Source organism: Lampetra fluviatilis, chromosome 1 (assembly GCF_964198595.1).
Source record: "Lampetra fluviatilis chromosome 1, kcLamFluv1.1, whole genome shotgun sequence".
In the NCBI taxonomy this organism is placed as follows: Eukaryota; Metazoa; Chordata; class Hyperoartia; order Petromyzontiformes; family Petromyzontidae; genus Lampetra; species Lampetra fluviatilis.
In genome coordinates, this window is record NC_136275.1 from 20,968,022 (window position 1) to 20,994,859 (window position 26,838).

The 26,838-nt window shown below is 54.0% G+C and overlaps 1 protein-coding gene across 1 annotated transcript; it reads left to right on the forward strand.

Moving 5' to 3' along the window:
* Positions 1–214: 214 nt before the first annotated feature.
* WNT1 (Wnt family member 1) lies at positions 215–26,587 on the forward strand. The gene is made up of 4 exons (XM_078864677.1): positions 215–370; positions 6,390–6,655; positions 24,906–25,258; positions 26,070–26,587. Exons 1-4 carry the CDS (start codon positions 261–263, stop codon positions 26,571–26,573), a joined length of 1,233 nt encoding a protein of 410 aa, XP_078720803.1. The 5' UTR covers positions 215–260; the 3' UTR covers positions 26,574–26,587.
* The last annotated feature ends 251 nt before the right edge of the window (positions 26,588–26,838 follow it).

Here is a 26,838-nt window from a genome sequence, read left to right on the forward strand (position 1 = left end):
GACGCGGCTCATCCCAACGTCGACGGCACCCCGGCCGCATTGACCCCTCGGACACCTCGCGCCCTGGGACATCCGCGGACGCACGGAGCAGAATCGTCTCCCCTTCGCTGAGTAGGGGGTGGGGGGGTGGGGAAGGGGTTTGCAAGGGGGAGGTGGTGGTGGTGTTCTAGGCTGCGTCTCCCGTCACTCCTCGGCGTACCACCACCACCACCACCACCCCTCCTCCTCCTCCTGCCCGAGCAGGGGGGCACGGTCACGCCATGCGCAGCCTACCCCTGCCCCTCGTGCTCGTCCTGCTGCCGCTCGTCGCCTTCCCCGGGGGTCTCGGGGCCGCGAGGGCCTCGTCTGTGCGGCAGCGCCGGCCGTGGTGGTGGGTACACGCGCGTTCACGTACACACACACATATATCACCCGTATAGGCTTCAACTGACACGCACGTGCACTGACACACACACACATTCACTGACATACACACACACGTGCAAACATTCATGCACTAACATACATTAATTCCTCGATATATTATTGCACGCATACGCTTATGCATATCCATGCACTTACTTGTAACGATATACTTACAAATACATGCACTTACATGCATTCACGTACATACACACACGTGTACTGACATATAAACGCGCGTTGACACATGCATTCATATGCACACACACACAGATCTCCCCTATAGCCTTAAGAGACTGTTGGGGCAAGTGCTGTCAGCGAGTACCTATGCACACACATGCACTCACACGTACACACACACATGCATACACACGTACCCAAACATACGTGTAATGTTTCTATGACTAAGTTACACATGCATGTATTCACTGACTTGAATGCGCACGTGCGTTCATACAAGACACGTGCATTCTACTTAGCTGCACATACAAAGTGCTGTTAGCGAGCGCCTATTAAGGCCGGCACGGCACACGAGGGGGTGGTGTGACTCATGGACCTGCAAACTCATACTCTTGCGCATACCAACAAACGTGCACGCATTCGTTACCATACATACACACTTGGGTGGTCCAATCGGTTTTTGCATAACCGGTAACCGTATGAAATCCCCCCCCTACCCACCCTTCGTTCACCCCGCAGTATAAAATGGGTAGACCACCTGATGACGATGGCTTGTTATTGCGATCGAAACATCGTGATCTATTATTTTTATTTGATTTTTCTTTTCCATCTACGTGACTTTTCCGAAAGAACCAAAGAGTATGAATTCCTGCAGTCACCAAATGCCTCAAATCAAGATTAGACCACATATCAGCAGGTCGTGTGCGGTGGGGTAAAGTGTGGGTACGCCCACCTCTTGCCGCTAAAACTCCACTGGAAAACGGTTACCGGTCGTGACTTTCGGAGGCGGTAATCGATTATCACAACGGTTACCGGTTTTTCACGGTTGCCGTTTTTGGAACACTATTTTACGCGCCTCATTTAACGCATTTTTTTTATTTGGTGACGCTACTGCTGCTGCCGCTGCGTTGGCAGTGGTGGACAAGCACAGCCAACAATAAGGCATTCATCAATCATAGCGACGTTTCGAGCAATGACCCTTCTTCACAGGGGTTATTGACGAATCCGTTACGCACATACATTAATGCGTGCACAAGCGTGCGCACACACACACGAACACACTTGCCACACAAAACAAAGGCAGAGATCCCCCGTATAGCCTTAACAGACTGTTCGGGCAAGTGCTGCTAGCGAGCACCTATGAAGGCCGGAACGGCACACGAAGGGGGAAGGGGGGGGGGGGTGGCCAGCACTACGGCCGACCACCTTTGTCTCCCCAGTGGCGATGTTTTCACACACCGCACCAGGTACTCATTTGAGGCTGATTAGACCTAGGGGAGGCCCAGGACCGGTTCAGATAATCGCCACCGGTGTTGGCCGTGAGCGGCAATCGAACCCGAGTCACGGGGTAAATATCGCAGCGCGCTAACCGCTACACTACCGCTGACACACACACACACACGTCGACACACACACACAACCTTTCCCTGCACGCACGCCGTTACTCGCTGATGCACGAGCGCACGCATCGGGTCACACAAGCAAGGACTTGCAGCAGACTCGCCGGAGACAGCGATCCAGCACAGCAGGGCCGAGCACCGAACATTCCCCATGCTGCCACGCACCACCCCGCACATATTCACTCGACCACAATCGTCCCAAAAAAATAAACCGCCCCTAAAAGGGACTTAGCATATCTCGTTAAAAGGGCGACGTTTCTGGCAATGGGGCCTCTTCATAGCTATAACCCTCCTTCTTAGCTATGTGCTACGATGAAGGAGCATTGCCCGAAACGTCGCTCATCGCGTACGCGTCCCCTTTCAGGGCAGTCTGAATCGACAATTGCGTGTTTTTGGTTGTTGTGCGTGTGTGTGTGTTTGTGCACCATCGTCAAAGCAGTGTCACAGGCACGCGCGCGTTCGCGTTTGCTATCCAACAGTCTCCACGAACGATATCAATGCCCCGTGTATTTTATTCAAGAACGTCCACACGGAGTCTCAAGACTCTCCCTAGAGGAGGTTTTGCCATGTTTGTCTGACCCCAAACTAACGAGTGTTTTCTCACGTTCGTACTTGCGGTCACGTGCATGTGACAGGGGCTTTTACAAGGTTCATAGACTATATACGCCACGACAATTGACAGCCCTTTGTCAATCCACTGCTGGATGAAGGTCTCCTCTTCTTTGTCGTGATGGCCATTTGCGCTTCTGTGACCATACTTCACCACGCTGGTCTTGCGGGTTCTGGTGAGGTGGGGGGGGGTGTCACGATCGATTCAGATATCGCTCGCCACCGATACTGCACCGTGGCCGGGAATCGAACTCGATCGGCAGGTTCGTAGCGCGGTGCGCTGAACCACTGTGCCACCACAATCCCACCTTTACAGGTCGTTGAATCATTGCGGTTTTCGGTGATTTTCAAGAACACCATCAACGCCGTCTGAGCTTTCATAGTCCGAGCGAAAGTCAGCTACGAACAGCTGTCTCAGCCAGTAAAGAATTCCGGAGGAACATCTCAAGGGTGGCTCCTCGCTCATGGACAAGCTGCAACACGCGTGACGCACATCACGAATATAACAATGATGACGACAACAAATATTGACGATTGCCATGACGATTATGAGGACGGTGATGTTGATGATTACGATGACAATGGTGGTGATGATGATGTGGATGATCGTGCAAATAATGATGATTACGACGGTGGTGATGATTACGGTGACGACAGTGATAACGGACGATTAATAACGATCGATTGAAGGCATTGGTCGCCATCGATGACAGCGATGATGATGATGAGCAAACGCATTAGTCGTGGCTTCGAGAGCTTCCAAGCGTGCGAGTCGCAGTGACGACTCACCACGATCTTGGCATGAGTCTGCGATGGTGGTCACGGTTAGGGTTTGAGTTGGGGTTAAGTTTAGGGTTAAGGATGAGAGCTGGAACCATAGTAATGGAACGAGCTAGGGTTACGTTTAAGATCAGGGGATGAGGTTAGAGTCAAAGTTTAGGGTTAGAGTTAGAGTTACGTGTGAGGTTAGATTTGAGGGATGTAGCCAAAGTTAGCGTTACAGTTATAGGGCTACGTTCAGCGTTAGGGGTTAGGGCTAGAGCTATGTAAAAGGGTTATGGAATATGGCATATGGTTGAAGTTAGGATTAGAGCTAAAATGAGAGTTAGTTTGAGGGCTATCATTTGACTTGCGTGTGGTAGGGTTATAATTATAATGTGTGGTTAGAGTTATCGTTTAAAATCCGATTAGGGGTTGAGGTAGGGTTATAGTTTAGATTCATAGGAAAGCTGTGGATAGAGTTCCAGTTATAGGGTTATAGGTAGAATTAGGATTAACTATTTATTTTACCAGGTGAAACCCACTGAGCTATGTAGCTGTTTTTTTCAGATGCGACCTGGTCACAAATTATAGCTCAAAGAAGTGGCTTATCACGTGGCAATGTATAGCAGCCAAATAATTACATGTCCCGCACCTGTTGGGGGTTGGGATTAGGGTTATTGGTTATGGTTAGAGGTTAGGGTTTATTGGTTAGGGGTTATGGTTAAGAGTTAGAGTTTAGGGTTAGCGCTAGGGTTATGGTTAGGGGCTAGGGGTGATGGCTAAGTATGGTGAATCGCGAGTCGAGCCTTGGGTGCCCTCTGCGTCTCAGGTGCAGCTCAAAACTTCCCCTCGGCGCAACGTTCTGCTTCTGTCCAAAGGCCCTGCAAGTTCATTCCCCATCCCGACTCCTCTCACTCCTGCCTTCCAATGGCGGAGCCAGGATTTTCAAGTAGGGGGGGGGCAACCCTTCCAGCAATGAAACATTATAGGAGTTGTTAGTAAGTAAGGACTTGTCCCTTGTTTTTCATTCGACGCGTGTGGGGTGATGGCGCAGCCATCGATAGAGGGTCAAATTCGAACCGCGTTGTGTGATCGGCATCGCGCTCGCTGAAGGTGAATGCCTTCAGGGAAGTCGTGCACTGTATACGCAACTGCGCACAATTTTGGGAGTCACTTATAACCGCTTTGCCGTTACTTATTGCCAATTATGGACTCAGACTATTGTCCTATCATCTCATAGAGTCCCTGACACGTACTAATATACTACCCAGTTGCAGTGGGGCTCGCAAAATGCCGATTTATTAGTAATAAACCCCAATGATCCGATCGAAATTAGGGATTTCGATCGGATCATTGGGTGGGCACGTGCCACCCCCCCCCCCCCACTGGCTCCGCCAGTGCTGCCTTTCAAACGTCTCCATCGTTCTCCCCAGCCTCCAGCCCCTGCCCGCATCTCTCGCCTGCAGCAGCTCCCATTCGTGTTCAGCTCCGCCCACGTGATCAAGCCGACGCACGGAGTTCACGCGCTCACGCTCTCGCACGGTGTTATGGAATCGTGCTTAGGATTTCGTTTTTTGTTTATAATTTTCTCGTGTTGTCGTCGTTGAGGTCGTTATTCGAGCGAAGGTCTTTCCCACGCCACGAGCCCGTGTTTGTCGTGGGAGTTGCTTGACCGCACTTCGCCACGGCTCATCACCGTCGGTTTTGGCGACGGGAGTTGGGGTGACGAGAGCGGGGTCCAGCTCGGACACCACGCGCCACTGATGTCAGCCGTGTACGGGAATCTAACTTACAGCGGGCCGAGTGCGTAGTCGACACAGTCCACACACCCTCATGCGACACACGCTGTGACCGAATCGCCCAGCACTGTCCCCCGGCCTCGTCAGAGCTCGAGTTCTTCTCGCTTGGATGGACGATCGCCACGTTCGTCAGGTTGCTACAGGCTGCAGGGCTACGGGCTGTGCAGCAGAGGGCAGCGCAGTGGACTCACAACTTATTCTGTCATTTCACTTCTTCCCATGCCTAGTTTTTCCTGCGTTCCCAAAGCCACCCATGACCAGTGCAGAGAAATATGGACAAATAGCTCCCCTTCCCACAGACCCGCATGGAGTTGAGAGGCGCTCATCCAGCAGTGGATTGATAAAGAACCTTGCGTGTGCATCGAGGAATCACCATGCTTCATCGCACTTACCAGGGCTGATTTCGTAAAAGATGTGTTCCGGTTGGATTAACTGGCTTGAAACAAAAAAAAAGCAGACATTAGTCTTTGGGAAATCATTCATCAACCGCGTCATTTATAGAAGCGCCTTGCGAATTCATCTTTTGCGAGAGTACAAACAAACAAATAAAACCCTCCCAACACGAACAGACATTTCGGGCAGAGGTTGTTACACCTCGACACCGCCCACCTGGCCGCAATGGGTGGTTGGCGATGGAGAGGCATCGCCACAATTTCGCCAAAAAAAAAGAAACATTCCACGAAAAATTACATTTCGGGCCACGGTCTGCCCAACGCATCCCTGTGTCCACTGTGGAACTCAGATGTATGGGTGTCTGTGTGCGCTGGTGTCCATGTGTGTATGTATGAGTGCACTCTTATGTTTGTGTGCGCGTGTGTCTGTATGCATGTATATCTTGGGTGAGCCGTGGCGCAGCAGTAATCGCACTGTGCTAGAAACCAGGCGATCCGAGTTCGATTCTCGCTCACGATTGATAACAGTGGCGAATATTTGAACCGGTCCTGGGCCTCCCTGAGGTCAATTCAGTTATAAATGAGTACCTGGTGCGGTGTGCAAATGTCGCCACTAGGGAGACAAAGGCGATCGAGCGTGGTTCTGGCCACCCCATCCCCTCGTGTGCCGTGGCGGCCTTCATAGGTGCTACTCGCTTACAGCACTTGCCCCAACAGTCTGTTAAGGGCCACACACGGGGGACCTGCGTCTATGTCTTTGGGTCTGCGTGAGCGTCTGCATGTTACCCGCCTCAAATCTCTGCGCGTCTGATCATCTCTTGCCGCGCTGCGTCTCCCACCCGAAGGGGCATCGCCCAGTCGGGGACTCCATCTAACCTGCTCCGAGCCCACGGGGGCCCTGCGGCCGCTGCGGAACCCACGGACTTGGCGCTCGCCCCGCTGGGCAAGCGGCAGCGGCGTCTGGTGCGGCACAACCCTGGAGTGCTGCACAGCGCCCTCGCCTCCGTGCACGCGGCAGTCCGCGAGTGCAAGTGGCAGTTCCGCCACCGGCGCTGGGACTGCCCCACCACGGGCAGCGGCCCCGACATCTTCGGCAAAATCTTGCAGCGAGGTGAGCGGTGTCTGCGTGCGCGTGGTCTCCCCTACCACACCCCCAACTCCCACTCCCAACACTCCCCCCCCCCACCCCCACACTCCCACCCACCCACTGCCCTCCGACTCCCACCCCCATACTTCCCCCCCCACTCCCACCCCCGCACTCCCCCCCAACTCCCATCCCACTCCCTCGCACTCCCCCCCACTCCAACCCCCACTCCCCCCCAACTCCCACCCCACTCCCCCCCCCACTCTCCCCACTCTCCCCCAACTCCCAACCCCACACTCCCCCCCCCACTCCCCCCCCCACCCCCCCCCCCATTCCCCCCCCACTCCCACCCCGCACTCCTCCCCAACTCCCACCCCACTCCCCCCCACTCCCCCCACTCCAACTTCCACTACCCCCCACTCCCCCCCTAATTCCACTCCCCCCCCAATCCCCCCCCCACTACCCCCCGACTCCTCCACTCCGACCCCCACTCACCCCCACTCACCCCCCACTCCCCCCCCATCACTCCACTCCCGCCCCCCATCCCCCCCCACTCCCCCCCACAGTTAGAGACGTTATTAGTTCCATTGGCATTTCTTTGTGTGTTTGGTGGAAAGTTCGCCGTTGCGTGTGCGAATGTCGAACGTCACGTGGAGGGATTCCGATAGGTAGTTCTGTTACATCTGCTTCCGCAGGCTGCTGTAATGCGGAGTGACGCGCTGTTCCATGATGAGTCTCGAATGGATTTATCTCCAGCACAATTTTTAATGCAGTTCAGCGGGTGGTAGATTTAGCGCTGCGGGTCGCGGCACTGCGCTATGAACCAAGCCACCTCCGTTCGATTCCCGACCACGGCTCACATCAGTGGTGATTTCTGAACCGAACCCTGGTCCACCACTCCCGTCAATAACCAACGACGGTGGAGGATGCCTCCATCCAGCAGTGGATCGGCAAAGTGGATGCACATATTGACAATAGGACGACACTCGACAATCTTCGGAGGCCACACACATACACACACAAAGACAAAGATTCCCCATCTAGTCTTGAACAAACTGTCGGGGCAAGTGCTGTTAGCGAGCACCTGCGAAGCCCGGGGCGACACACGATAGGATGAGTGGCCAGCACCACGCCCAACCGCCTTTGTCTCCCCAGTGGCGATGTTTACTACACACCGCACTGGGTACTCATTTGAGGCTGGGTCGACCTAGCGGAGGCCCAGGACCGATTCAGATAATCATCACTGGTGTTGGCCGTGAGCGAGAATCGACCTTGGGATTCATTCACGTGAAATTTCAGTATTCACAGACTCAACGGAGCACTTACCCACAACATCCTCCGACAAGGAAATGCCCCTTCGATTCATAACGTATCTAAATGTTCTCCGTGATATGAGGAAGAGTCATTTCCCAAGACGTCGCCTATCATATATTTAGTTTTTTTTCTTTTAAGGCCAAAGTGGTATTGACGAAGCTAGGTAGAAGAAAAATAATAGTAGCTCACGACGTTACGATCGCCACACAAGCACCTGAAGACGGTTGCTTGTGTGGCGATCGAAACGTCGTGATTTATTATGATTTTTCTGCCCACGTGACTTTACCGAAATAACCAAAGAGTAATATGGATTCCTGCCGTCACGAAAGCTTCAAATCAAGATTGACGAACGTGTTGTCATTTGCGCTCGCACACCACTGTCAACACAGAAGAAGAAGCAGCAGCAACATCACTTAAAACACACACACACATCTATTAATCATATTATACTCCGATTTAAAGCTTTCGTGACTGCAGGGATTCATCTTCTTGGTTCTTTCGGTAAAGTCACGTAGAATGGAAATAATAATATAATACAAATAAAACATAATAAAATAATTCTCACGACGTTTCGGCCACAACGCAAGCAGCCGTCCTCAGGTGGGGAACAGGCCTGTCGAGAAGACAGAGTCTGAGGCTGCTGTAATGTCTGACTCTGTCTTCTCGACAGACCTGTTCTCCACCTGAGGACGGCTGCTTGCGTTGTGGCCGAAACGTCGTGAGAATTATTGTATTATGTTTTATTTTTATTATTTTATTATTTCCATTCTACGTGACTTTACCGAAAGAACCAAGAAGACATTATACTCTTTGGTTCTTTCGGTAAAGTCACGTAGGTAGAAAACTAAAATAAAACTAAAACGTAATTACGAATTAAGAGCATGGATTCCTGCAGTCACGAAAGCTTCGAATCAAGATTAATCATATTATATTAGAAATAAAAAAGTTTTGCTGGCTTGCTGGCTGACAGGAATTCCCGAGGGGGGGGTGGGGGGGGTTGTTGAGACCGTCCGATTCGCAAGCGTCCCCAGCGGAGCCGGCTGAGTGCCTCCGATACCCGGTGCCCAGCGGGTCACCTCTTGGTTTGCCTTGATTTAAACACACGCGAGGGAGGAGTACGCTGTTTCGAGGACCTCCTTGGGAGAAAATCAATACGTCGTACATGAGTGTCGGTTGCAGATGTAAATACATAATAAATGCGTGCTCAACGCTATGGCAATCGATGCGCGCGGCGGGTGTGGGGGGCGGGGGGTGAAATGCGCTGAACTGTACGTGCACAACTTTGTCGCATGTATGCACGTTCGGACTTTTTTCGCGCCGTACGTAGCCAACCGACTATCAATCGGAGGCGCGCGCTATTCGGAGGTGTGGGTGACGGCCTCCCCTATACGCCGTGCCCGCGTTGGTTATTTGGCCATACTTGACCACGCGGTCAGTGCGTGGGAGTGACAGTGGAGGGGTGAGAGGAGGAGGAGGGGGGTTGGTGGCATTGGCATTGGCGTTGAGTCGGAGCGCACGCAGCGAGCGACAATTGATGTCGCTCCACAGCCACTCTCTGCATTGCCACAGGTAAAGGCAAAGATCCCCCGGAAAGCCTCAACAGACCGCAGGGCCAAGTGCTGTTAGCGATCCCTCATGAAGGCCGGCATGGTACACGAAGGGGTTGGGTGGGCAACACCACGCCCGGCCGCCTTTGTCTTCCTCGCACTCCACCCGCCCGCCCCCACCTCCTGTTCTGGCCCCGACTTTGCTGTGAGTCGAGGTCGCCTGCGGGGGGGGGGCTCTTGAGCAGCGATCCTCCACATCCACCGCAGCAGGGAGATGTGGTCTCGGGCTTGGGGGGGGATTGGCCGGAGGGAATCAAGGAGACAATAAAAACCATCCACTGCCGATTCAAGTCGAGCGGCGAGCGAGCTGCGACGATGAGGATGTCGTCACGGCGACGGTAGCGATGAAGAATGTCGATAGTGCGATATGATTCGATGATGGCTACGGTGTGGAAGATGATGTGTGTTGGCAATCCTGCACGATCAGCTTCATAGTGTCCATCACTGCCCCCGCCCCCGTGTGTGTGTGTGTGTCAGGGGGAGCCGTGCGGTGTGTGTGTGTGTCAGGGAGAGCCGTGTATGTGTATGTGTGTCAGGGGGAGCCGTGTGTGTGTCAGGGGGAGCCGTGTGTGTGTGTCAGGGGGAGCCGTGTGTCTGTGTGTGTCAGGGAGAGCCGTGCGGTGTGTGTGTGTGTCAGGGGGAGCCGTGCGGTGTGTCAGGGGGAGCCGTGTGTGTGTGTGTTTCAGGGGGAGCCGTGCGGTGTGTGTGTGTCAGGGGGAGCCGTGTGTGTCTGTGTGTGTCAGGGAGAGCCGTGCGGTGTGTGTGTGTCAGGGGGAGCCGTGCGGTGTGTCAGGGGGAGCCGTGCGGTGTGTGTGTGTGTGTCCGGCTATCCGGGGGTGGGGTAGTGGGGAGGCGATGGCGAGTTTGTCTGCGCGATGCGGTGTTTGTGACGAGCCGAGCGCCCCTCCGTCAGACACTCGAGAGGACGCGCGCTGTTTGTCGAGGCGGCAGGTGCCGAGGGTCGTGGGGCGTCGCCTCTGGTCGGCGTCTGGGCCCCGCTCCCGGCATCGGTGGCTCACTCGCGCCGCGTGCCGGACCTGGTTCCAGAGACGGCAGAGGCGGAGGAGCGGAGGACGTTCGATGCGAGATGATTGATGGATGGACGGAGAGAGAGAGAGCGAGAGAGCGTCGGAGGCCGTAGGACTGCGAGGAGGGCTGGGTGCAGATGCAGCACTTGTCGTAAAAAAGAAGAGTATATAGAAAACAGGGGGAACATAGATGTAGAGTAGGGAGAGAGGGGGGTAGAGAGAGAGGGAAGAGGTAAGAAGGAGGAGAGCAGAGCGTGAAATATTTCGTGAAATCTTTCATTTAAACAGCGGGGTGGGGGGGCACATAAAGCAAAGCTTTGAAAAAAATACTAAATGATGAACGAAGCAAAGTGCCGACTACACCGAGCATCTTCTTGTTTCCTCTGATCGTAAAAAAAAAGAGAGAGAGCGAGAGATAACATGAGAGAACGCGGGGGGGGGGGGGTTAAGAGAGGCGACCGAGATGGAGAGAGAGAGGAGGGAGATGGATCGACACATCGAGAGGGAGGAGGAGGAAGGGGGTGGCTGTGGTGGAGGGGGGTGGGTGGGGGAGCTTAGTCGTCGAGAGCTGGCTGTTGGGGTCGGCGGAGTGGGGGGGGGTGTCGTCGACTGGATGGAGAGGACACGAATAGGGTGGGAGAGTGACAGAGAGCGAGAGAGAGAGAAGTAGAGTATCGGGGGGAGGGGGTGCATGGGAGAAAGAGAGCGTGAGAGAAGTTGAAGAGAGAGTTGGCGAGACGGAGGACGGAGAGAGCGCGCGTTGGAGAGAGCGCGATGAGAGGGAGAGAGTGCACGTTCGTTACAATAACAAATGGCACGTCACTTAAAACGCGAAGCTAAGTGGCGCACGGTGATGTTTTTCAAAAGGGATGCATTTCGTTTGAGGTTAATAGTGGTGGCTCGTCGGGGTGAGGGTTGTACGGGTGGTGGAGTGGTGGGGGTGGGTCATGATGTCCTCGTCAGAGACAATAAGCTGTCATCGCCGCTTCGATCCTTGCGTTAGAATCCGGGTTTCACAGCCATTCTTAATCAAACCAGGTTTCGAGAGAAGCTGGTTGATGGCCTTAGCCCGGTCGCCAATGGCTCACACAGAAACCCATAGGCTCACACAGAGACCCATAGACTCACACAGAAACACATAGACTCACACAGAGACCCATAGACTCACACAGAGACCTATCGACTCCCACAGAAACCCATAGACTCACACAAAGCACCATTGACTCACACTAAAACCTATAGACTCACACAGAAACCCAGAGGCGCATACATAGACCCATAGACTCACAAAAAGACCCATAGACTCACACAGAAACTCACAGACTCGCATAGATAACCATAGATCGCATAGACGGAGTTGTGATTGGACCGGGTTTTCACGTGTAGCGAGTTGCTCGTCTTAGTCGGGTCACCAGGCACCGCACACGAATCTCGCTACACGCTCCTTACATTGCTCCGTTATAAGACAGTGGCATTGGCCAATGCCATGAGGTCGTCGTCTTCTCTACGTGGTGGTGGACGACCGCCAACTCAACGCCTTAACTGAATGTCGTTTTAACTTAATTCGGCAACATATTTCCCCAACTCCGAGGACTTCAAACTAAAACCTACGATAGCCGACGAACAGAACGTGTGGGAAGGCGCAGCTCCCCCTGAGTGTGGAGAATAGACAAGGGAAATAACCTCAGACGTGGCTCTGTGATATCAACTTCCCGAGGTCGTTGTCTAACGCACTATTTGGTAATAATGCGTTGTTAGTTGTGCACAAATACAAATGGCAACAAAAAACTCAATATATTGTCCACTAACAGTGTGGTTTTCAAAGGAGGAATATGGTAACGTTTCGGGCTATGGTCCTCCTTCATAGCACGTAAATAGATAGGCCGTAGATTCAAGTTATACACTGCATGTGCTTTTAACACCATGTGGCCCCCGGTGAAGATATTTAAAATTGGCATTTGAATGTCACAGGGTGATGCACTGCTCTCTCTCTCTCTGTCTCACCACGAGGCTTCACTTCATAGGGATCCATAGCGGCAGCTGAGCTGTGAAATATTTGCCCAGGGAGGTTCGAAGGGAGTTTGAGGAATCAAAATATTCCACTGGTGAAATATAAAAAAAAGTATTTCACGAGAAATTAAGATCCGCTTCATCACAACTTTGAGATGTTAACAACCTCGACTGGTGTACAGGAGGTTGCCCGGTCGATTCCGACCCTGACGCCTGCTGCATATTTGCAGTTTGCGGTGTCTCTCTCCCCGTGGTCGTGTGGATTTTTCTCCGGGTCCTCCGGGTTTTCCCTGCACATACAGAATCAATGTCACGCGTTTATGGTATTTGGCCGCAATACATTTCCACACCATGATAAACCACTTTCTTTGAGCTATCATTTGTGGCCAGGTCGCTGGGCCTTACCTAATGAAATAAAATAATAGTTTTTAATTAAATCTAATTCCCCCCCCCCCAAACCCACACAAAATCTTATTACTTTTATCATGAATGCAGAGTCGCGTATGTTCCGCGTGCCTCTTGCGGTGAGCCGCTGGCGATAGGGGCCGGTCTAACCACGATTACTTGGAATCCGTGAACAACACTCTTCGTCAAACATTAATGGGGATGATTGAACAGCGACGCGACTGACACAACGCTCTGCTGCTGCTGCTCGTGATGAAGAGGAGGGAGGGTGCGGTAGAGGGGGTGGTTGATGGTTGATGTTGCTGGGCGGCTAGTGAGCTGGTGGTGGTGGGGGGTAGAGCATTTGGAGAGAGGCGGGGGTGTGGGAAGAGACGCGGGAGGGAGGGGTGATATAGTGGGTTGTGTTGTGACCTCGTGGTAACGTGGGAGTGAGGCTGGCGTGCGTGCGTGCCGAGCCAAACGAGCGAGCGCACACACGCTCACGCATGTGCAAGTAAGGGGCGTCCGTGAGTGCACGGCGCATTTTTCTTGCGATCGGCATGCGGGCCCGGGTTGCCATAGGCAGCTGCCAGGCTGTGCTTTCGGCTACCTGGTGCTGGGTGGCGGAGGGCGCTGCGGCACACAACACATCGTTGCACTGCACTTGTACGCTCCCCGCGTCTATGATCTTCGCTGTCGTGCCCACCAGCGTGGAGAGACATGCCCCCACCCCCCAAGAAGTCGTGGATTGACGGAAGGGCCATTCTTTGATTTATACATTTTGGCGATTCAAAAATCTTCTTTTTTACATTCTGAAGTGCATGTAGCGGCCTCTAGTGGCTACAGTGGGTCACGTTAGCCATAAAATATATTCATCTGTTCGAAGCATGCTCGATTCGCTGCTGCGCGTATAGCGTCTAAACAAGATTGATCGTATTCCGTGAATTAGTGTATCGTAACGCGATCGCACAAACCCGGATTCGAACCCAGATCCCTAAGCGGTGCCGGCTTAGCACTCTGACCTATGAGCCCCCACCCGACCCCCCAAATGGCATTGCGAGTGTCACAGCGTGCGAGTTCTGGAGAAGAACTCGCACGCTGTGACGCAGGGCATCTGCACAGCAAATGCATTCCATAGCCCGGCAGCGTACGCAGCAGGAGCACTGCGAGTCAACAGTGAACGCAGTCTGAGAAGAACACTGAGCAGCCCTGAGCCACTTTCGTATTCTTTGGTTCTTTCGGTAAAGTCACGTAGATAAAAAAAATACAAATAAAAAATAAAACATTTTAATAAATGTTTCTTATTTTTATTATTATTTTTCTATCTACGTGACTTTACCGAACGAACCAAAGAATATGAATTCCTGCGGTCACGAAAGTTTTAAGTCGAAAAGTTCCACACATTTCCATGGCGGGGGCCAGTTTATCTGCGCGACGACCGCGATACAAATCATACAAAAATTTGTATGGATTGTATCGACCACGTGCAGGATGATTGGCTAAATGTATCCTTCTTCCAACCCCCCCCCCCCCCGGAACCTAGATCCGAACCCTTTCGAGTCGAGCGCTCGCATTACACCGCCACCGGCTGCCTATCGGCTTTAGAGGAACACTCCCTGCGAGGCGAATTGCTCGGTTCACTGATTGCGAGGTTGGTGTACGGGCTCCCTCGCTTTATGCGGTAGATGCGTTCCAAAAAAACAAAGGCCGCACAAAGCGAAACAGCTCGAGACAGCGCCGCGGTGTGTTCCCGCTCGTAAGCGCTTCATTGATGTTTTTTTTTTATTTTATTAATGCATTTTTGTAATAAAATAAAAATATCAAGGACAAACAGAGCCATAACGACGAATCGGCGTTCTACGGGGTCGCGCTAAGCAAGGTCTGCCTTTACCCGCACTTTGATGTCCCTCCCACGCACCTCAGATTAGCTCGGTTGGCTGCGTACGGTGTGAAATAAATTCAACATGTTTATGTACATGCATGTAGTCCCACGTGTAAACTCCTCTCCTCAACGCATGAACTTAATTTCAACATGGTCACCCTGGAGGACGATCAATACATAGCTTAATAACAAGTGTAATGTTCGGAACCATGAGTCCTCTCGTACTGTTATGGCTTCAGCCCACTTTCTAAAAAAAGGAAATAAATCAATTTCGATTGTCGAAATATTTGAGGAATCTCGAGTCTTGCCAGATGTGCTTCGTCCATTGATCGTAAATTCCTCGAGCGTGCGGAAGCCGGCGTGCTCTTAAATATACATGGCAACCCGTCATGCGCCACACTCCTCCTCCTCGTCATCGTCGTCATCATCGTCATAATAATCGTCATATTCATCGTCATCATCATTATCGTCATCATTGTCATCGTAATCATCATCGTCATCATCATCGTCATCATCGTCATCATCATTGTCATCATCGTTGTCATCATCATCACCGCCGCCGTCGGTGTGATCCACATCATCGGAGTGAACATCGTCGTACCTCGCGTCGTGTCTGCCATCATCAACATCACCATTGTCGGCATCATCATCGTTGCTTGTCTCCATCATCATAAATATTCATCAGCAGCAATAATCGGCGCCGTCCTCGTCATCATGGCCATCATCACCATCACCGTCAGCTACTGCCCATCTACTGCTGCTGCTGCTTCGCTCACGTGTTGCAAAGCATCGGTGCGGCAGAAGACGTCAACTAGAAGTCGATTCGCAACTTGCAATAGCGGCGATTGATTCCCTTGGAGCTGAACTTGTCGCACGAAATAAAACAAGGGGTGAATGTGAGGGCCGCGCTCCATCCGCGACAAACGGCCACACACTGCCCATCTTTTGCCTCGACTGCCATTCAAAAACGACGTACGCGCAAGTTTAGCCACGCTATCGATCTTTAGAGAGAGAAAACAAAAAAAAACAAACACAAACGCGCGTGTGTTTGAAGAGACGACGCTTATCCGAATTCGACGGTGAAGTGGAGATTCTGGAACCGTGCCTGGCACTCGGTGAGATCTGAGTTGAGCGAGCGAGGGATCGAAACCGGTGATCGATAGAGGAGTGCTTAGCGCGCCACCGCTACGATCCTCGGCGACCCGAGTTCGATTCTCGCGGTGACGATTCTCTGAACCGGTTCTGCCTCCCCCCCTCCCCCTGTTCGTCGAATCAGCCTCAAAAATGAGTAACTGGTGCGGTGTGGTGCTGGCCACCCACCCCCTCGTGTGCCGTGCCGGCCTTCGTAGGTGCTCGCTAACAGCACTTGCCCCAACAGTCTGTTACAGGCTATGTGGGGGATCTTGATTTGAAGCTTTCGTGACTTCAGGAATCCATAGTCTTTGGTTCTTTCGGTAAAGTCACGTAGATAGAAAATTAATAGATCACGACGTTTCGATCGCAACGCAAGCGACCGTCTTCAGGTGAGAGTCTCTCACCTGAAGACGGTCTGGGTGTATTGGCTCCCGTCATATGAACGAGGAATTTCCACCGCCGGCTCCGTGCTGCGAGCAGGAGAATATCGCCGCCTCACAACCGCCGGAACTGGAACTCAATCGGAGATAGCGGGCGCCGCGGTGGCGAGGAGATCTTAACTACCTCGCCTGGTATACAGGAGTTCGTGGGTTCGATCCCATACCCTGACCGCCTGCTGCTGTATATTTGGAGTTTGCGGTGTCTCCCTTCCCGTGGTCGCGTGGATGTTTCTCCGGGTCATCCGGTTTTTCCCTCCACATTTAGAAATGAACACGCGTTTCGAGTACCTGGGTGCTTTAAATGCCCACGTGATAAGCCACTTCGCTGAGCTATACTTTGTGGCCAGGTCGCTTCTACAAAAGCGCTACGTAGCTCGGTGGGCCTTATCTAGTAAAATAATTAACTACCAGTGCCTTGTACGCGTCTGTCAATTGGCCGATGTTGAGAGTCACCTTTCTCTTTGCTGTTTCATATATTTCTTCACGTGGGTTATTTGCCTGGGACTTCCGGGAGATGGCAGTGCCATGCCGCGGATTGAATCTATCTGTGCGGAGCTCTGAGTTGTTGTGCCCTCGTGTGCGCGGGGTTTTCCAGGTACCGCAGTCTCCACCCACGAGCTGAAAACCCTTTTGTAGAGGACTCGGGGCGAGGGGTTTCATGGGTAAATATAATGCATTATGTAATGTTTAACTTATTTAGCACCGTGCGTAGACAACCGTTATGATAGTAGGTGCGGTGGAAAAGAAAATATCGGTGGTCGTAGTAGTATTGGTTTAGTGTTATGGTCCTCATGCCTCTTCATAAATATCGCAGCGCAGCACGTGTGTCCATGTTTGTGTACGGCCCGTGGAAGGAAACATCATTGAACTACTTCTTACAACTTCTCAGATGTCTTGGTGTGACCCCTATTAAACGCACACGAGGGGGGAGCACGTCCCCACACGCCCCTTTGCCACGCAGATCAATGTTGAGCCTCTTTCGCAGCGTACGTAGCCAACCGCTATAATCACATCGCAGTAACAAAAAAAAACCTGGATGTTTAAATCCTCCGGAGCTGAAATGTAACCGATTTAGGCGAACACCAAATGCGATCGGCGTTTTTATATCGTTGTAGGACTCGTACTCGGCTGTCTTTCTGTTCTCTTTATTTTCCGCTCAATAGTCCACCTCCGCAGCGCCACCGCTCCACGTCTCGGCGCGGCCTCACTCCGCTCCGCGTCTCTCTCTGCAGCGCCACCACTCTGCGTCTCTCCGTGCCCTCACTCCGCTCCGCGTCGCTCCGCGTCTCTCTCTCTCTCGCCGCGCCGCGTCTCCTCCGCGTCTCCCTCTCTCTCTCTAGGTCTGTCGACTCCCCTGCTATTCTACACTGCATCCTTCAGATGCATGGCTACCCCTGTTCGCACACTGCGTTCTCGCTATCACTGTCTCTCTATACTCTACTCCATCTGTCGCCGCTAACCCACTCTATCTCTGCTCTACTACCGTCACCGCCTGCTCTGCGATTCCCCGGGCACCGTCGCTGCAGCTCCATCCGACCAAGACAAGAAGACCCTCTCTCCATCGCGCTGTGGCTTATAGCCCCACACCAATTAATCCCCATTAATTATCTCAACCCCCCGCTTATCACTCGCCCCCTGGCCCCCGGTCTCACGTGACCTTGTTATTGCCGCCAGAGTGACGGCAGCTAATAACCAATTACCCTCTTAGCCAATCGCTTGCCTGTGTCCCCCCCGGCTACCCCGAACACCTGTCTCAACACTTAACGACCCTCTCACCTAATGCCACAACAACAACCGTGTCCTCACACACACCCCACTATACTCTGCTCGCTCGCATAGCAACAGTGGAAGAGAATGCGTGGCGCGCTATAACTCAAGTCCTACATCACCCCCCCCCCCCCCTGTTGAAAAAATAGCCGTCCCGGCTAAAGACAACGCGCCACGCGGAACCCACAATACACAAGAAGTACAACAGATGCTCAATATACACACAACAAGTCCCCAAGGAATTAAGTAAAAGTTAATCTTCTTGAACGTGTTTCCGCGGCCGGTCCGTCACCCCGACTCGATTGAACAGGGGCTAGGGCATCCCTGTCCGTGGCCACAGGGCAGCGTTTTGCCCGAATCGTGCATCCATCTCCATCACCCTGTCCATTCCTCGACGAGAGCCACCCACGGCCTTGTGCGTCCCGGTGTGACCGTTGCCTCAAAAATGGTGCTCCTGCAGACACACGGGGGGTAAACCGCTGAGGTGCATCCTTCCATCGCCCCCAGGACACTCGTCAGAAACATACAATACCAGCCGTTCCGGGATTGGAGATGACGCATCATATGGCACCACATATCTTTTCAACCGTGACGGGTGAATGTGCCACAACCGTCGACCGTAGCGAATCCTTACACTTTGATCCCGACGAACTTCCACAATCTCAACGGGCCCCTACCAGGGCCGGTGGAATTTTGGTGACGTGCCCACCGGCACCATCGGACAATGTAACCAAGCCTTGTCCCCCACCTGCCATGGTTCCCGTGGAGACTGCCCACCGTGCAGACGCTCATTAGCTGCCTGCCTTCGTTCCGTGTTTCGCAGCGAGGCCTCCCTGGCCTAATTCAACCGATCCAATGACTCGCGCATGGGGACGGCCACCACTGGCGACTTGCTCTTAGATTTCACACCCAGCCTGACCAAGGCCGGGGCTTCTGGTTCATGCCCATACATTAGATAAAATGGCGAATACCCTGTGGAAGCGTGTGGGGCCAATCTATAAGCGGCTAAAGCCGCCGGGACATGTAAATCCCAATCTGTCTGAGCCGAATTAACCTGTTGGCACAACATAGATGTCAATGTTCAATGAAGACGCACGACCATTCCGTCGGTTTGCGGGTGGTATGGGGATGTCCGGATTTTCCTCGTACCCAATGCATCACACACCTCCTTCAAAAGGCGGGACGAAAAATTTCTACCCTAGTCTGTAAGCAGGTGCTCTGGGGCCCCTTTATCGAAAACGTAACCCTGCAGGAAGGCCTCCACGATTGATCCCGCTGATTGGTCCACTAGCGGCCATGCCATAGGCCACCGAGTTAAGTACTCGACCCCCACGAGCAGGTATTTGTGACCCCGCGGGGTAACGGGGAACGGTCCCAGAATGTCAAGAGCTACAATTTCATTGACCCGCGAAACACGTATCGATTGTTAATGGTACCCGGCATGGCTGGGCCGGCGCCTTCCGCCGTGCGCACTCGTGACAAGCTTTAACATACAAATGAACATCATTCTGTAAACCCGGCCAATAGAAATCGTTACTCAAAGTCAAAGCGGTTTTCTTCTCCCCCGAGTGCATCAAATCGCTCGTGCGTGTCGGAAATGAGTTTCCCTCGTAAACACAGTGGCACCACTATACAAAATTTCTGTAAGACGACATCCCATCTAACCAGGAGGTCGTCAATGAGTCAAGGCCCGATCATCCGACTGTTTGGAACGAGAGGCACGTAGCCTCATCTTGGTAAGCGACGGATCGTCTATTTGCAACCGCACCCAACGCCCCCGTGACAATCCCAGCAACCCAGGCTCAGTAGCCGGTGCTTCGTCAACCTGGTTCGAATTAGCTGCAGCGGCCATGCTCGGCATGCTCTGCAGCGGCAGCCCACAACACAGCGATCCTTCGGAGCATCTACACGAGCCCGATGCCTAATGCAACCGGGACAGAGCATTCACGTTAACGTGACGCATACCATTCCTGTGCTGGACCGTAAATGAGTATCCCTGCAGGACCTCAAGCCAGCGGGCCATTTGGCCCGAGGGTTGATCGATCCGCAAGGAGTACTGCAGTGCCGCGTGGTCGGTGCGGACCAAAAATTGTCGCCCGTACAAGTATGGTCGATACAAATGCACAAAGTGAACAATCGTCAATAATTCCCTGCGCGTTACACAAAACCTTTGTTCTGCCGGGGACAGTGCCCGGCTGCCATACGCGACGACCCTTTCAACCCCGTCAATCGTTTGCGACAATACAGCGCCGATGCCCGTATCACTGGCATCAGTGTCCAAAGTAAACATTTCCGCAAAATTTGTATACCCAAGCGGCGGTGCGTCCGCCAAAGCGTCCCGGAGCATTTCAAACGGACGCTGTTCCTCGTCACCCCATAGAAACTTCTTACCCTTAGCAGTCAGCGTGTGCAGCGGCCTCGCAATTGTAGCAAAATGCTTAACAAATCGACGATAATATGACGCAAAACCCATGAAGCGACGTACTTCCGACACCGTTTTAGGCACTGGCCACGCATGAACACAACTAGTTTTTTCCGGGTCTGTGGCGACCCCCGCTTTGCTGACCACATGCCCAAGATATTTGACGGACGTTCGCAACAGATGACACTTTTGGGGTTTAAACTTCAAATTGGCGCTCCGTACCCTGCCAAACACAGCTCGCAGCCGCTGCAAATGTCCCTCAAAATCCTTACTGAACACAATGACGTCGTCCAGGTATATCAAACACGACTCCCACTGCAATCCCATCAACACAAGTTCCATCAGTCTTTGAAAAGTGGCTGGTGCGGAGTGCAGCCCCATAGGCAATACATTAAAGTGAAACAATCCTTGCGGCGTGCGAAAAGCCGTCTTCGGTTTAGATTCCTCATCCAAAGGCAATTGCCAAAAGCCAGATAAGAGGTCTAATGTGGAAAAAAATGTAGCACCGGACAATGCGTCCAATGAGTCATCAATGCGCGGAAGCGGATATGCATCCGCCACCGAAACCTTATTCAATTTACGGTAATCCACACAAAATCGCAGAGAACCATCTCTTTTTTTAACCAACACGATCGGGGCTCCCCATGGGCTGGACGAAGGAGAGACGATATCCTGTTGCAACATCTCGTCAACCGTTCTCTGAATGCAATCCTTCTCCAGCGGGCTCACCCGGTGAGGATTCAATCGAACAGGGGGCGCATCCCTAGTGTCAATGTGATGTCGCAACAAGGTCGTACGACCGACGTCAAACTTCCCCGAGCTAAACACGTCCCTGAATTCCCAAAGCAACTCCCTTAACCGCGTCCGCTGCTCGGGTGTTAAATCGTCGTTGCCTTCATACAACTCGTGAAACCAGCTCGGTTCCTCCTCCGCCCGTGGCAGTGTGCTACCACCCCCCGCTGCCAAACACACATGACTTTCCAAACCTCGTTCGACTGACGCGTGCGCCAGCGTAGTCCCTTCCTGAATAACGACCGGCTCGTGCCCCGTGTTTACAATTTGAATGAATGGGTCGGCCGTCGCTGGCACCATCGTAAAATACCCCACCAAGGAGGGCATTCGTGTCATGGCATTTGAAGGCAACAATAATATGCCTTCCTCCAAGTTACCTACTGACAGCCCCTTTTTCAATTTCAACGGGACAAGCATCTGCGTCGCAGGCGGAACGCGCACCGTGCGGCTAACCACCGCCTGGACCACAGCGTTGACACGAGCAAATTTAGACGGAGTTCCAAAAAATTTTTGCCACTTCCCTGACGGCAATTCCAATTGTCCCTTTTCAATCGAAATCTTAATTGGCATCGTTTGCAAAAAATCCGTGCCCAACAAACACGGCACAGCCAGAACAGACGAAACCAAAATGTATACCGTTACACACACCTCCCCGACCTGTATCGTTGCTAGTATACGACCCATAATTCCCAAACTACCCCCATTTGCCGCTATACATGGGCCCTCCACCGGTTCCAAAACATGGGCCGAGGTAGGAAGCAATCGGAAGGTGTGCAAGGAAATAAGCGTCGCTGATGCCCCCATATCGACAATAACCCGAACTTGAACCCCTTGAACAAGCGCCATCACATCCGACGAGCCCGGCGCAGCCCCCAAAACACGATGAGCCAACGCACCCCATACCGCATTACCTTGTGCATCATATGAAGGGGGATCAACATTGTGTATCGTCGCGGATGGGTGAGGTGTAGGATACGGCCGTGTATTGCATGTGTCGCGACTCGCCTGGTAATCTTGCGCTGGGTAGAATCCGCGATTGTAGGCTCCTGCTGAACATGGGAAGACCGTCTCCGTCTCCAGCAGTCCCGCGTGAAGAGTCCTAGACGCCCGCACTCGTAGCACCGTAGCGGACCGCCACATCCACCCGTATCCGAGCGGCGGTGTGGGCTCAATGGTGGCCGTGCGGCTGCTGCCGTCAGCGGCGTCAGCTCACCCTCCGGTAGACCACCGTCCGCTCCAACGCCCACCACCAGGGGCTGAGATGGCCCTGCCGATGGCTTGTCGCGTAGATCCAGGTTGACCTGGATGTTCCTGGCAAGCTGCAAGGATGACCAGACGTCGTCGTTGTCGCTGGGAAGCGAGAGGACGACTTGTAGCTCCTTCGCCATCTGCAACAGCTTCTCCTGGGCCAAAGAATCAAGGGCCGCCTCGTCCATTGCCGGGTAAGCCGCTTGGCCAAGAGTCAACAGCGCACTGCGATACACCAGGGAAGATTCTCCCTCCGCCCGTCGCCTCAATTGGAACTTGCGCTTGGCGACCGAGCGAGGTTCGTAAATTTTTTGCATCGCCGCGAATATCTCTCGCAACGACAAGCGAACCCCTCGAGGGAGGCCGTAGAACGTCGCCAACGCGTCGTCGTCCAAGGCCGTTGGCAGCGCCCGTTGAGCTTCCGTCCACCCGAGCGACTCGTACGCTGCCCGAAATCGTCGTGTAAACGCCGTCCAGTCGCCGACTGGGACCTCGAAGCGTTCCACGTGCAGCCGGCGTGGCGTGCTCGAGGGCAGCGACTCCGGTTCCTCCTCCTCGTCCAGCTGCGCACCTGGCGCCTCGGGAGATCTAGCCGCGCCGTCGGCCCCCACAGATGTAACGAGATCGTGCGGATGTGGATCCAATCCCGTCGGCACTTCCCGCATTGTCCGCAGAAATCGATCAAATTCTTGTGTGAGCGCCGTCATCCTGGCCTCCCACGCCGCCATCGTAACTCTCCATACGTGCGGTGGGCTCGGCTCCTCCTCGTCGTGCGGGTAGACCTCGTCGTGCGGTGGTGCTTGCTCAGTCACGTCCTCTGGGGATGCGGGGGCCTCCACTCCCGATGGAGGTATCAAGTCCGCATCGCTGCTCTCCGCCGACGAGGCTGCTGGCAAGTTCTTTTTCTTCATAACTTTCTTGGACATTTCGGCGCAGGTCTTTTATCACTTCTGACACCAGTTGTAGGACTCTACTCGGCTGTCTTTCTGTTCTCTTTATTTTCCGCTCAACAGTCCACCTCCGCCGCGCCACCGCTCCGCGTCTCTGCGCGGCCTCACTCCGCTCCGCGTCTCTCTCTGCAGCGCCACCGCTCCGCGTCTCTCCGTGCCCTCACTCCGCTCCGCGTCGCTCCGCGTCTCCTCTCTCTCTCGCCGCGCCGTGTCTCCTCCGCGTCTCCCTCTCTCTCTCTCACTAGGTCTGTCGACTCCCCTGCTATTCTACACTGCATCCTTCAGATGCATGGCTACCCCTGTTCGCACACTGCGTTCTCGCTATCACTGTCTCTCTATACTCTACTCCATCTGTCGCCGCTAACCCACTCTATCTCTGCTCTACTACCGTCACCGCCTGCTCTGCGATTCCCCGGGCACTGTCGCTGCAGCTCTATCCAAGACGCCGACCAAGACAAGAAGACCCTCTCTCCGTCGCGCTGTGGGTTATATCCCCACACCAATTAATCCCCATTAATTATCTCAACCCCCCGCTTATCACTCGCCCCCTGGCCCCCGGTCTCACGTGACCTTGTTATTGCCACCAGAGCGACGCCAGCTAATAACCAATTACCCTCTTAGCCAATCGCTGGCCTGTGTCCCCCCGGCTACCCCGAACACCTGTCTCAACACTTAACGACCCTCTCACCTAATGCCACAACAACAACCGTGTCCTCACATACACCCCACTGTACTCTGCTCGCTCGCATAGCAACAGTGGAAGAGAATGCGTGGCACGCTATAACTCAAGTCCTACATCGTCATTGGTAACCAGGCCGGCACCATCAACCCCCGCGCCACTCTTACGAACCCAGCTTCATCGGGGGGGGGGATGGGCAACTGAGGTCCGCATCGAACCCCAAGATTCCAGCGGTGGTGCCGGCTCCGTGCTCTGACCCCTAGGGTCAACCGGCCGGCCACCTTGTCAAGTGCGCTACTCAATGGGGGGGGGGGGGGGGCGAGGGGGATTGTCGCTTTCCCCATGCCGCTTTGCTTCCTGACGGCTGCCAGCAGCATCGTGGCGACTTCCATGCCAGGCCAGGAAGGCAGTGAGCTCCAGTCCTCGTGTTCTCTGCGGAAGACGTCAGGCACTAGCGATGGGTGAGCGGGGAGGGGGATAACAAACTTTAGCAAAGCACGGTGCCTGTACTGTATTCACAAGAAGATGAGTAATGGCCATCTAGCAGCGGATAGAACCGTGGCTGATGAAAATAATAATAACAACAATGACGACATGACGATTGGCTGCGTTGCGTGCAGGCTGCCGCGAGACGGCCTTCATCCACGCCGTGATGAGCGCGGCGCTCGCGCATGGCGTGGCGCGCGCCTGCAGCGAGGGCAGCATCGCCTCCTGCACCTGCGACTACGGGCGGCGGGGCCGTGGGGGCCCCGACTGGGAGTGGGGAGGCTGTAGCGACAACCTGCCATTCGGAACTCGCTTCGCCCGGGAGCTGGCGGCCGGGGGAGGAGGTGGCCGTGGCCGTGGTGGTGGAGGAGGTCGTAGTGGAGGTCGAGGTGGTGGTGGTGGAGGTCGTGGTGGTGTGGCCGGAGAGCGAGGAGGACGCGACGCACGTGCGCTCATGGATCGACACAACGAGGAGGCGGGCATGCGGGTGAGTGTGTCTGCGTGTGCGTGACGCGTGTGTGTTCATGTATATGGGGAGCGGTGGTGTTGCGGTTAGCGCCCTGTGCTACGAACCTGGCGACCCGGGTTCGATTCTCGCTCACGGCCAACACCAGTGACGATTATCTGAACTGGTCTTGGGTCTCTCCGAGGTCGACTCAGCCTCAAATGAGTACCTGGTGCGGTGTGTAAATATTGCTGCTAGGGAGACAAAGGCAGTAGGGCGTGCTGCTGGCCACCCACCCAGCACCCTCCTGTGCTGTAAAGGTCGTCATAGGTGCTCACGAACAGCACTTGCCCCAACAGTTTGTTGAGGCTATGGGGGGGGGGATCTTTGTCTTTACTGTTTTTTTGTGTGAGGAGTCAACACCAGTGGCGATAATCTGAACCTGGTTATTATTATTTTAGTTGTATTAATTTTAATTTCATTTTTTACCTACGTGACTTTACCGAAAAAAACTAAGAGTTGGGTTCTAAGCCTCCAGTAGGTCGACTCAGCCACAAATTAGTACCACCGCATTCACCGCAATGGTGTGAAACGTTGTGTTTTACAGATTTTAAATACTACGGACGTCAATAATCCCCCGATGTCATTCGCAAGGGTTACACCGTCGTGTGCCGGCGTTGTGGCCCAAGCGTACACAATTAGAAAATTACCAAATCACCCACCCCACGCCCTCTACCGTGAACACTTGGCAGGACCCTCTTGCAAAAAAAAATCCCGGGTAAACAACAACAACAACAACCTCCTGACACCTTCCCCTCTGCTCCACCCCACCCCGCTCGCCTCGCTGTCTCAGACCGTCGACTCCGAGATGCGTCGCGAGTGCAAGTGCCACGGCATGTCCGGCTCGTGCGCCCTCAAGACCTGCTGGCTGCGCCTGCCACCGTTCCGCGCCGTCGGCGACTGCCTCAAGGAGCGCTTCGACGGCGCCACGCAGGTGGCCGACTACGGCCGAGAGGGCAACCGCGCCTCCAAAGACTCCGATCGCGGCGGCGGCGGCCTCCTGCGACCCGCAGATCTGGCGCACAAACCGCCGGGTGGCCGCGACCTCGTCTACGTGGACGAGTCGCCCGAGTTCTGCCACGCGGACACCGCGGGGTTATCGTGGCCGGGAACCCGTGGCCGCGTCTGCGTCCGTGGCTCGCCGGGCCTCGACGGCTGCGAGCTGCTGTGCTGCGGGCGCGGATGGACGAGCAGGGAGGCGCGCGTGACCGAACGGTGCCTCTGCACCTTCCACTGGTGCTGCACCGTCACGTGCCAGAACTGCACGCGGGTGGAGACTGTGCACGAGTGTATGTGACTGCCGACGGCGTGACAGCGGGAGGGAGGGTGGGTGGGTGGACGAGTGGCTGTGACTTCCTACGGCGTGACAGCGGGAGGGAGGGAGGGTGGTGGGGCGGAGGGAAGGCCGTGGTAGTGTGATGGGTGATGATGGTGTTGGGTGATGCGTTGCGACGAGTGATGGTTTGGTGTGGCGAGCTGGACTCCTCTCTCGCCACCGTACCGAGACAGAAACGATACGAATGAGACGGTAGCACGAGACGGATAAGCTATTCGATTGCTGA

Bases quoted from the DNA above. Each gene is read 5' to 3' on its own strand.
- WNT1 (XM_078864677.1), top strand. From the start codon at position 261: ATGCGCAGCCTACCCCTGCCCCTCGTGCTCGTCCTGCTGCCGCTCGTC. The intron at 6,656-24,905 runs GTGAGCGGTGTC...CGTTGCGTGCAG, and splicing joins CGGCAAAATCTTGCAGCGAG to GCTGCCGCGAGACGGCCTTC. The intron at 25,259-26,069 runs GTGAGTGTGTCT...TCGCTGTCTCAG, and splicing joins ACGAGGAGGCGGGCATGCGG to ACCGTCGACTCCGAGATGCG.